The 12,090-nt window shown below is 36.6% G+C and overlaps 1 protein-coding gene across 3 annotated transcripts in view; it reads left to right on the forward strand.

The window, feature by feature from the left end:
• The window catches only part of Cnot6l (CCR4-NOT transcription complex subunit 6 like), a 92,019-nt gene that overhangs the window by 32,709 nt on the left and 47,220 nt on the right, over nucleotides 1–12,090 (forward strand). For all 3 annotated transcript variants that reach the window (XM_070012559.1, XM_070012558.1, XM_070012557.1), the window contains exon 4: nucleotides 818–903. In XM_070012559.1, the coding sequence (XP_069868660.1) occupies nucleotides 818–903 (86 nt within the window). The remainder of the gene's footprint in view (nucleotides 1–817; nucleotides 904–12,090) is intronic.

Below are 12,090 nucleotides of genomic sequence, written 5' to 3' on the forward strand. Positions count from 1 at the left end.
CTGCCCCCAATTTTTTTTAATTTAATTTTATTTTATTTGTGAACATACTGTACAGAGGAGTTACAATTACGTGGGCAGGATAATGCGTACATTTCTTACCAAGCATTGCAGCCTCCTCCTTTGTTTACCCTTCACATCCCTTCCCAGCCTCCCCTCTCCCCCCCAATCCCAATCCTTCTCCTCCCCCCCCCCCCGTTGTAAAGCTAGTTTTGGACATGACAACTTGTACTTCTCATTGTTTCTGCCCCAAATTTTGTAATCATAAACTTACCTTTCCCATCCATGCTGTCCTGGTCTCATGTATTTTATTCTCTGCTTTAATAATCTGTTAATGAGTGTCAGAATATTTTGTTCTACTTCTTGGATGTACTTTGTCTTTTGTTTTCATAGTATTTTGCTGTAACTAGATTCATAATAAGTTATAAAAGATGATCCTAAAGTTTGTATAAAATTTACATTTTTCTGCATTTTAAGCAAGATTCACGCTCATCTCGTTATGTTTTGATAGAATGATGTCTGTCACTTCGTTACACATCTGACAGCATTTTGGATGAGAGTAAAGAGGGTAGATTTAGTTTAAGAATGTGAAATTACTAATACTTCTGCTTTTATATGTGCTAGAGAATTAGTAATGATAGAATCCCTGTGAATATTTGACATTTACCTATTTTATAGCACTTTACTATTGCATGGCATTTTGGGGTCAGCATGGAGAAATACCTTGATTCTGAACATCATAGTTTGTTACAGAGAAGTTTATGAATGGCAAATGAAGATATTAATTGTCATATATTAAACTAATTTTCTTTTTAAACAGGGAATTGCTTTTAAATCACAATCAGTTACGGGTTTTGCCTTATGAACTTGGTCGGCTCTTCCAGCTACAAACTCTAGGTTTGACAGGTGAGTGACTTAAGAGAAATGATGCATTAGCAATCAGTATTATGATCCTTTTAAAGACTGTTTTGGTTCCACTATAGATCAAGTTTTAGAATGATTTTGAGAATGAGGATTAAACTGAAGTATTTGAAATATGTTAGTTGGGACATTTCACCTTACTTTTGGTGTGTGAGTGTATGTACACAATGGTATGAAGGTTTTGGGGTGTGTGTGTGGTTTGTGTGTATGTGTGTATGAATATGCAATGATGTATGTATGAATATGCAATGATATGAAGGCTTAAACTTGGTGTGTTTTCTTTCTTAGCTTTTCTCTCAGGGATAGTACTCTACTACCACTTGAACCACACTTTTACTTCTGGCTTTTTATGGTTAATTGAAGATAGGAGTTTCATGTTCTTTCCTGCCTGGGCTGGCTTCAAATTACAATCTTCAGATCTCGAACTTCTGATTAGCATTGTAGTCATTGGCAGCGAACTGATCTTACCTACTTTTTTTTTTTTTTTTTTGATCTTACCTTCTATATGCTGTATTTTAATTAGTTGAAATAATCATTAAGAGATGCAGTAGAGGCAATTCTGTCACTCTTGATGAACTAAAATTTTGTAATGATTGTTATTTTTATGATCTTAGATTCAAAGAGTATGAAATTTTACACTTATACAGTAATTTATAATTTTTTGTCATTTGTGAAGAATAGCATTTCTTTCAGCATTAAACAGAACTATTTCTTCCTTCTGATATTAACACATTAGTAATGCATTAATAAAATTGAGCCCACCTAACTTAACCCTTAGTAGCAGGCAATATTTCTGAAAAACCAAATGTTAACATTTCATCCTTTTTCATGATTTTACTGTTTTATTTCACATAGAGACATGGTCCCAGAAAATTTATACTTAAGTATCAACAGAATAGATTCTGAATATCCATTCAGGCCTTCATTTTATTAGTTAATATGTTAGTGTTAAAATTACGATGTTTGACCTTCCTTTTTTTGTTGTTGTTGTTGGTTGTGGGGCTTGAACTCTAGGCCTAGGTGCTGTCGCTGAGCTCTGCAGCTTAAGGCAAGTGCTCTACCACTTGAGCCATAGCACCACTTCTGGTTTTCTGGTGGTTAAAGAGTCTCATGGACATTACTGCCTGGGCTGGCTTTGAACTTTCTCATATCTCAGCCTCCTGAGCAGCTGGGATTACAGGCGGCGTGAACCACTGGGATCCAGCACTAACATTTTTTTTTGTATTGATACACATTCATTAGAATCTCAGATGTCTATTCTGTCAGATAGCAGCTTTGTTTCACTAGCTGTTACTGAACTTTGTTCATGCCTATGGATAAACTCCTAATTATGTTTCAATTTGTTGCATGGTAAATATAGGTTGAGTAGTATAGGTTTTGATATTTTCAAAAGTTCAGTGCATTTTCACATAATGAAGTATGTTGGGGATAAAATGTAAATGTAAATATTTTCCCAAAGGACTACAAATGAAGTTTCACTAAAGCCACCAGCACAACCATGGTCATTTTAGAATTGTTTACCATACCTAAGATATGGAAACATTTTTTATGAATGCCATATACACCTAGTCCAAAACTATAATAGTATACTTACATATGATTTTTACTGCACCTGAATTTTGACTAGGACACATCATATGAGATTAGAGCAGAATTTTCCCCTTAATGCATTGTGTCAGTTCTCAAAAAGTTTTGGATTTTTGATCATTCATGATTTTTTGTTTCCTCCTGGAGAAAAAATGTGTCCATGTACTTCAAGCTGACACCTAGAACTTGAGATCCCTGATGCCTGAGCATCCTAAGCCTTATAATTACAGGGAAACACCAACATACCTAGATTCATTTCTGAATTTCAGATTAGGAATGCTGAAATCTATACTGTATTTCATCCCTTTCTCTCTTGTGGATCTCTTTGGTTTTCATTCAGATCCATTTTCTAGTCAAGTGATCCAGTTCAGAAGAACAAGGAAGAAAGGAAGGAAAAGAAAACTGGAATGCCTCCTGTCTTAAAAAAAAAAAAGTTCAAGATGATAAAAACAGAAAAAACTTTATGAGCAATTGAAGGAATAAAAAGTCTCTAATAGTAGCTTTATATATTTTGGAAGGTAAATTTGAAATTTCTCAGTCTTAATAGGTACAATTAGGACCTTATGTCACCAAATAAAGAAAAAAATAGCATATTTTAATGGTAGCCTGCTATATTGTTAAAAGACACAATGAGAATAAGCTGCCTGTGAGATTCCATTTTATCTTGAAACTGGAAAAAGTTTTCCTTTTCTTCCTTGGAATCATAGATACTGAAATTTTAATAATGATTGTCATCATCCTGACCCAGCAAACTAATTTCTGTAAATTCTATCTTGAGGAGTGATAGATTATTTGAGGAATTAGATGAGCATTGCAAAACTGTAGGCAGATTCAGTAATTTGAAAGTGTTTTCTTTAAAGTGTCTTAAATGAAGTCCAAATGTGTTGATTTTGTGGAAGCAAAGACAAAAGTAAAAACAATTCCCATACAGCTGTTTTAAAGTAGTTTTGATTTCTTGCCCTTGGGTGTGAAGCAGTACTTTGTCTGCCATATGGCCCAGTGAGATGCTCTCATGCATTAAAGACAATAATGTCCAAGTCATAAAAGTATGGAGGACTTCAATAGTTCTAAATATTTCTAGTTTATCTTCCTTAAAATAAAATTTGATCTTGAAATACATCATAATATAAAAGAATAATGGCACTCATATTAAAGAAAATAATTAACTGAATAGTGCTACACTATTACACAATTGTATCAATACCTTTTGTAAAAGGCACTTGAAAACTGTAATTATCTTTGATTTAGGAGGCAAAGTACTTATTTCTGTGTTACATCTGAGCTACCAGAATCAATATAAGAACATTCTAGTAAAGAATATATTACTAGTTTCTATTTAAGGATACAACTAGTTAAAATACAGAGTATTGATGAACCTTATGCCTGATAATAGAAATGGCAGATTTTAAATATATTCATTTACCATTGTTCTCTTATCAGATTGGAAGAATTGAAAAAAAAATTGAGAAAATAGTTTTGCTGGTGAGATTATAGGAAAATAGGAACATTGTAGTATATTGATGAAGATCCTCTGTCCCTTTTTCTGATGTTTTCTTTCCTTGTTATGTCTTCCTGCTTCTAGAGATTATTATTGTCTTGAATTTAGACATTGCAATTTCATACGTATTTGTTAAAAATACCTGAACTTTAAATGGAATTCTACTAAATATTATTTCCAAAGACTTTTTATTCAGTGTTGTTTTTATGATTCAGGCCTTTTGAAGCATACATGTAACTACATTTGATTCAATGTTGTGTTACATTCTGATGTGTTTGTGTGGTTTCTTTTTATTTTCTTTCCTTTGGCTACTGAATGAGTATATCCATGAACATTTTAGTATATGCTGATACAGTTCATAAGAATGGAATTGAGTTTGTTGGGTTATAGAAATCTGCATCTTTCGCCTTAAGTGAATGCCATAAAAGGGTTTGTGTGTTTGTGTGTGTGTGGTTGTGTGCTGGTACTGGATCTTGGACTCAGTCCTCACATTTAGTTCTTTGGTTCAAGTTTGTACCTTACTACCTGAAGCACATCTCCAGTTCTAGCTTTTTGCTTGTTGTTCTGGAGATAAGAATCTCTGGGATCTGTTTGTCTGCCTGGGCTGGCTTTAAACTGTGATTCTTTTAAGTCTTAGCTTCCTGAGTAACTGGGATTATAGGCATAAGACACTGGTGTCAGGCTCGTAATGTTTTACAAACCAGTTGTTCTAAATTACACTTCCAGATTTACATAGTTTTCCATTTTGTCTTCTTTCCAATAGTTTGTGTTGTCAAAGTTTCAAAAGTTCTGCCAACTATGAATATGAAACAGCCTCTAATTGTACTCTTAATTTTCATTTTCCCAATTGCTGATAAGACTGAACATGTGTTTTTGTATTTATTGGCAATAATAAGTTCTTTGAAAGTACTGCTGTTGGTTTCCTGTTTTTGATTGGATCATTTCTTACTGATTAGGAGTTCTAAATGTCTTTTCCTGCTACATGGCTTTCTTTTTTCCTTTGTGCTATCTTTTAATAAGCAGATATTTTGAATTAGTACTTGAATAAAATCTTATTACTGTATTTTGTATTTTGTTAAACCTTCCCTACCAATGTTTTTTTCCTATCAAAGTTAAGTTTTGCCCTTCATAATTAATTGATCGGTCCACTTAGAAGTTATTTTTGTTGTTGTTGTTGGTCATGGGGATTGAACTCTGGGCGCTATTATGCTCTACGACTTGAACCACAGCACCTCTTCCGGCCTTTGTTCCGGCCTTTTCTGTTTATGTGGTACTGAGGAATTGAACCCAGGGCCTCATACATGCAAGGCAAGCACTCTGCCACTGAGCTACCTTTCCAGCCCAGAAGTTATTTTTAAAATGTGGTGTGATGCTCTAATTTGAGGAGGACTTAATTATGTATGTATACAGTCTTCTCACTGTTATTTATGACAGTTTTCCTTTTCCCACTGTTCAGCAAAGTCACCTTCCTCATATCTAATATGGTAAGTTTACTTTTCTGATCTATATTCTGTTCTAGTGGTCAAATTTGTGTAACTATTATACTTTCATTCTATTACTATTTTTTTCTATTTTTTTAAAAGCAATACTGGTTTTTGAACTCAGGTCTTTTCTGCTCTACCACTTGAGTCATAGCTCCACTTCTGGCTTTTTTATGATGAATTGGAGATATTGAGTCTCATGGACATTTCTGCCTAGGCTGGCTTTGAATCATGATCCTCAGATCTCAGCCTCCTGAGTAGCTACAATCATAGGCCAGCCTCTGTTTTTTACTAATGTCACTCACCCCTTCCTTTGTTTTCCCACATTTTCTCCCTTTTATCCTTACACTCAAGTAGTATATAGAAGCTGCAGTAGTGCCTGTCCATAATTGCAATATCCAGGAGACAGGAGGATTTCAAGTTCTAGGATGATTCCAAGTTCTAGGACATACTGAGATATGTAGTAGTGGGATCCTTTTCAAAGAGCAATAACACAAAAACTAAAGTCTGATATTTATCCTGTGTCTTTGCTTAAAAAGTTTAGTTTAGGTTCTGGTAGTTTCTCTTTATTCCTATTTTTTTTATCCTTGTTCTGATAGTTTATCAAATGCCTTTCTTAATCTATTGAGATTATCATGTTTTAAAAAAATTTCACAACCTAATGTGGTGAATATGTGTATATATTACTACATATTTTTGAATGCTTGTTATGAATATAAATATAGGGAATAGATACATACTATAATATGTATACGACATAATACGACATAATATAGTCGTTCCAGTGATAAACCCAGTTTGGTCATGTTAAATGCTTTTATACATTGCTAGACTTATTTTTATTTTTTATTTTTTTGTTGGTCGTGGGGCTTGAACTCTGGGCCTGGGCGCTGTCCCTCAGCTCTTCAGCTCAAGGCGAGCACTCTACCACTTGAGCTACAGCGCCACTTCCGGTTTTCTGGTGGTTTATTGGAGATAGGAGTCTCACGGTCTCTCCTGCCCGGGCTGGCTTTGAACTGCGATCCTCAGATCTCAGCCTCCTGAGTAGCTAGGATTACAGGCGTGAGCCACCAGCGCCCGGCTTTGCTAGACTTATTTTGATTAGACCTGTCAATAACTGAAGACTCAGATTTTACCCAATTAATAGGCTATTAGCTACATTTCCATAGTGGAAAAGAAGACAGGAGATTCTGTCAGTAACAAAGAACAAGCAATGAAATGGGTCCAGATGCATGTACAGAGTGCATTTATGTTGCAATTATGTTGTAATTCAGGATCAGGTGTCCAGCACTTTTCAAGCAAATAGAAAATATTGTAACAAGCAGCAAAAAGCTAGTTCTGCTTCCCCAAGGGAAGAATTACATGGTAGTTATGCTGTAGTTGCCTTGAGCTATTTAGTTGCCTATAAGTAGCTACTGAAACTGCTCAGTGTCAGGAGACAGATAAGCTTTGGAATCAAGAATGCAGAAGGAAGCACAATTGTTGCCTCTCTTCAACAGTTTTTAAGTATTTTTTTGGTATATGTTTGCAAATAAAGTAGATGTGTGCTCTTCATTCTATTTAAATGTGCATTTAAAACTTCTTGGCCATTAGCTTTCCTGGATTTTTGATTCTTTATGGCCTCCAGGTGGTTAATTTTATTGTTAGGCACAGAGCTTTATATTTATTGTCTAGTAGATCAAATAGTAAATAGTATTAGATTTTCTATATTGTTAGAAATTTTTGCTTTTTTAACAACTAAGGTACTTTTTTTTTTTAGTAGTCTGATGTTTTGTTCATGTGGTCAGAGTACTTGTTTTGCTTATATGTTATTGAGATTTTTGTGTTTTTGCTATTCTCACTATTAATTCTAGTCTTTTATGGGAAATTTTTCTTGTGGCTTAATCCCATTATACTCTTGGTGTGTGTTGCTCTAACAAAATACCAGAGGCTGAGTAATTTACAAAGTAAAGAAGGGTACTTGTTTGTTTGTTTGATTTGTTTGATTCTGATTGCTGTAGTCTATAAACAATGTAAATTGATGGGCTAGGAAGGTGGGTCAGTGGTAAAGCGCTTGCCTTGCATGCCTGAGGCCCTGGGTTCGATTCCTCAGCACCACATAAGCAAAAAGAAAAAGCCGGAAGTGGCGCTGTGGCTCAAGTGGTAGAGCGCTAGCCTTGAACTGAAGAGCTGAGGGACAGCGCCCAGGCCTAGAGTTCAGGCCGCACAACTGGACCGCCCCCCCCCCCCCCCCAAGAAATCTGCTGTCAATGAAAATTAATGTAAGTAGTTTATTGATGTAAGAGCTACATTAGTTCCTTCTCTTTATTTTTTTTTGGGGGGGGCGGGTGGGGGGATCCGGTCATGGGCCTGAACTCTGGGCCTGGGTGCTGTCCCTCAGTTCTTCAGCTCAAAGCTAGCACTTTACCACTTGAGCCATAGCGCCACTTCCGACTTTTTTTTTCTGGTTATGTGGTGCTGAGGAATCGAACTCAGGGCCTCATGCATGCAAGGCAAGCGCTCTACCACTGAGCCACCTTCCCAGCCCCCATTAGTTCCTTCTAAGTGTAGTATCCTTTTTTTTTTTTTTTTTTTTTTGCCAGTCATGGGGCCTGAACTCTGGGGCCTGGGCGCTGTCCCTCAGCTCTTCAGCTCAAGACTAGCACTCTACCACTCGAGCCAAAGTGCCACTTCTGGCTTTTTCTGCTTATGTGGTGCTGAGGAATCGAATCCAGGGCCTCATGCAAGGCAAGCGCTCTACCACTGAGCCACCTTCCCAGCCCACTAAGTGTAGTATCCTTATGACATATACTTCCACTTGGTTTCATCTCTTCAAGGTTCTTTTACCTAAGTACTACCTGACCAAGCTTGCACCACCTGTTCCACCCCTGCCCCCTTCCCACTTACACTAGGACTACCTCTGTCTTTACAGTCATATGAAAAATGTCTTTGACCAGCGTAAGATCTTGATACTTTTACTTTGTTTTCTAGTAATGTCTTAATTTTAGGCCTTTTATTTAAGTCTTTTATTTTAGTTGATTTTTAAAAAATATGATCCAGTTTCAGTTTTCTGAAAAATTATTAAAGCAAAAAGAGCTGGGAGCTGGGCACTGGTGGCTCACGCCTGTAATCTTAGCTACTAAAGAGTTTGAGATAGGAGGATCAAAGTTCAAAGCCGGGCCAGGCAGGAAAGTCTGTGAGACTCTTATCTCCAATTAACCACCAGAAAACTGGAAGTGGCGCTGTGGCTCAAGTGGTAGAGCACTCACCTTGAGCTGAAGAGCTGAGGGACAGTGCCCAGTCCTAGAGTTCAAGCCCCACAGCCGACCAAAGAAAAAGCACTGGGGTCATGGCTCAAATGGTTACTTTCCTAACAATTGTGAAAGGGCAAGGCCTTTATAGTTTAAACCTTAGACTACCCTCATCCCTAACAAAGTCAAAATTTGAACAGGTATCATTTTTGAAGCATCATAGAATTGAGAACTTGTAAGATGAACCACCCAACAACAGGGACCTTTTTTGTATCTTAAATGTTTGGCTTAGTTTTGTGGTAATGACAACCCCTCTTTTTATTTATTTATTTATTTTATTTCTCTTCCCTCTTTATTCTTTGTGACTTTTACAACTTTTTTATTTGGGCGTTATTAAGTAAATGTGATAACTCTGAAACCAGAATTTTAGTCTTCTGATTGTTGTTGTAGCTTGTAGTTTTTACATAGCTTTAATTACTTTTCCAAAATAATCTGTATTCTTTGTTCTGTGTGGCCACTTAAGTGTATATTCAGTTTAGTAATGAGCTAGTGAGACAGATTTTCTTAAGACTGGAACCATTAAGTTCCTATTCTTTGCCCAAGTGGCTCTATGTTTGGGGCCCACTTTCAGTGCTAAGTGAGCCTTCATTATCCTTTATTTCCTGCTTGAGCATCTAAAGGATAGGTAGAGATCAAAGCTTAGGATGTTTTGTTTTTAGCTTTATCATTTTTTTTTTTTTTGGTTGGTTATGGGGCTTGAACTCTAGGCCTGGGCGCTGTCCCTCAGCTCTTCAGATCAAGGCGAGCACTCTACCACTTGAGCCACAGCACCACTTCTGTGGTTTATTGGAGATAGGAGTCTTACCATCTTTCCTGCCCGGGCTGGCTTTGAACCGTGATCCTCAGATCTCAGCCTCCTGAGTAGCTAGGATTACAGGCGTGAGCCACTGGCTCCTAGATTAGGTTTATCATTTTTAAAATTAGCAATTACCAGTTGAACAGAAAGACTTTTATTTTGCAGTTGATCAATGTAGATTAGTGTGTTGTACTGTGATTAAATTCATCCTCTGCATAGAGGGGTAAAGGAATGAGGAAAGGAAGGGAGGAGAATGCAACCATAATATTCAGTGCATGCCCAATGAAACTAGAAAAATTGAGTACAGAAATGGAGGGACAAGGATGAACAGATGCAGCAGTGTTACTCAGTAGACACTATATTGGAAATTAACAATACATCTTGTGGGGGGGAATAAGAGGAAAAACTGGGAAGAGAGTGAAGGAAGGAGTGAGTGACATTGTCTGAAAAGAAATGTACTCATTACCTGAGTTTTGAAACAGTAGTATCTCTGTAGATCACCTTTATAATAACAATAAGAATGTAATAATAATAAAAAAGAACCTAGAAAAAATGAGAGGGTGAGAGGGATGGGGGAGAATGATGAAAGGGTTATTTATCAAGCTGCATTGTACTTACAAATTGACATGCTGACTATTCACTAACCCCTTTTGTACAACTACTTAAAGCAATTAAAAAATGATTCAGACTGGGAATGTGGCTTAGTGGTAGTGTTTGCCTAGCATACATTAAACCTTGGGTTTGATTCCTCAGTAGCACACAAACAGGCCCTGAGTTCAAGCCCTAGGACTGGCAAAAACCAAACCAAAACAAAAAAGACTCAAAGTCAGTCACTGATGGCTCATGCCTTTAATCCTCGCTGCGCAGGTGGCTAAGGATCATAATTAGAAACCAGCCCAGGCAGGAAAGCCCATGGATTCTTATCTCAAGTTAATCACCAAAAAGCCAGAAAGTGGAGCTGTTGCTCAAGTAGTAGAGCACTAACTAGCCTTGAGTGAAAAAACTTAGAGACATTGCCTACATCCTGTGTTCAAGTCCTAGGACTATAAAAAAGAAACCACCCAAAACCCAAACCAACAAAACCAGATTAATTCCCTGTACCCCTCCCTTTTACTTTTCCCTTGTTAATAGTTTTTAGTAGATTTCATTGTATTTTGTAATATCGATATGATGTATTTGGATCATATTTATTCCTATCCTCTCCTCCAACCTCCATATTTCTTTGTGAACAACCTGCATTTAATTAGTGTGTGTGTGTGTGTGTGTGTGTGTGTGTGTGTGTGTGTGTGTGTGTGTGTGTGTGTGTGTGTCTAGATTCTGCATAAAGGAGAAAACATTTTTGTTTGTGTTGATAATGGGGCTTGAACTCAGGGCCTCTTGCAGTCACTTTCTACCTCATAGCTACTGCTCTACCACTGAGCCATATCTTCAGTTCTGTATTTTGCTTGTTAATTTGAGGTTGAGTCTCTCAGACTTTTCTGTCTGGGCTAGCTTTAAACTGCAGTCCTCCAGATCTTAGCCTCTTGAGTTACTAGATTATAGGCTTGAGCCACTGGTGCACAGTTTCACATGAGATTTTTTGTTGTTGTTGTTGAACCTGACTTAGTTTTGATCTCCATGTCCATCTAGTCTTCTGCAAAATAATGTAATTTCATTCTTTATGCCTGAATAACATTCCATTATGTATAAGTATACTATATATAAAACATTTTTTTCATCTGTTGATGGGCATCTAGGCTGATTGTATAAACTTGTTACTGTAAATAGTAGTGCAGCTAACATGGGTATGCACCTGTCTTTATTGTATCATGACTTAAATTCCTTTCATGCTCAAGAGTGATAAAACAAGATATTTTGGTATTTTTTTAGTTTGAATGTTTGAGGAATATCAACTATGAGTTCTAAGTAACTACACTAACTACATTCCCATGAATAGTATATTAGGGTTCTTTTTCCCTAGATTCTTGTCAGCATTTATTTTTGTTGTTTGTCTTTTTCTTTTTTTGGGTAACAGTCATTCTGACTGGAATGGAGATAGAATCTCAGTGTCATTTTGATTTGTATTAAGTTAAGAAGCTTAGTTCAGAAGGTTAAACATTTCTTTATGTAGTGCTTTTAAGAACTGTTTAGTTCATTTCACACACATTGGTGGGATTACTTTTTTTTTGGGGTGCTTAATATTTGGACTTCATTGTACTTTCATCCTGTTGGTCCAGTCAACACTAACAAAGATTTTCTTCCTATCTGTAGACTGTATCTTCACCTGGTAGTTATGTCATTTGATGTGCAGAAGCTTTTTAATTTGATCAACCTACTTGTCAACTTTTGGTTTTATTTTCTGATCTTTTCAAGTCTCACAAAGGTGTTGCTTATGCCTGTATTGTCAAGGGATTTTCCTTGTGTTTCCAGTAGTTTCAAATAAAACATTAAGATCTTTGATCCATTTTGAGTTGATTTTTGTACAAGGTGATTTATAGCCGTCTGGTTTCAGTCTTCTCCATGTCAATAGCCAGTTGTCTC

Source organism: Dipodomys merriami, unplaced genomic scaffold (assembly GCF_024711535.1).
Source record: "Dipodomys merriami isolate MVZ:Mamm:240054 unplaced genomic scaffold, mDipMer1.0.p SCAF_9, whole genome shotgun sequence".
NCBI classification, from domain to species: domain Eukaryota; kingdom Metazoa; phylum Chordata; class Mammalia; order Rodentia; family Heteromyidae; genus Dipodomys; species Dipodomys merriami.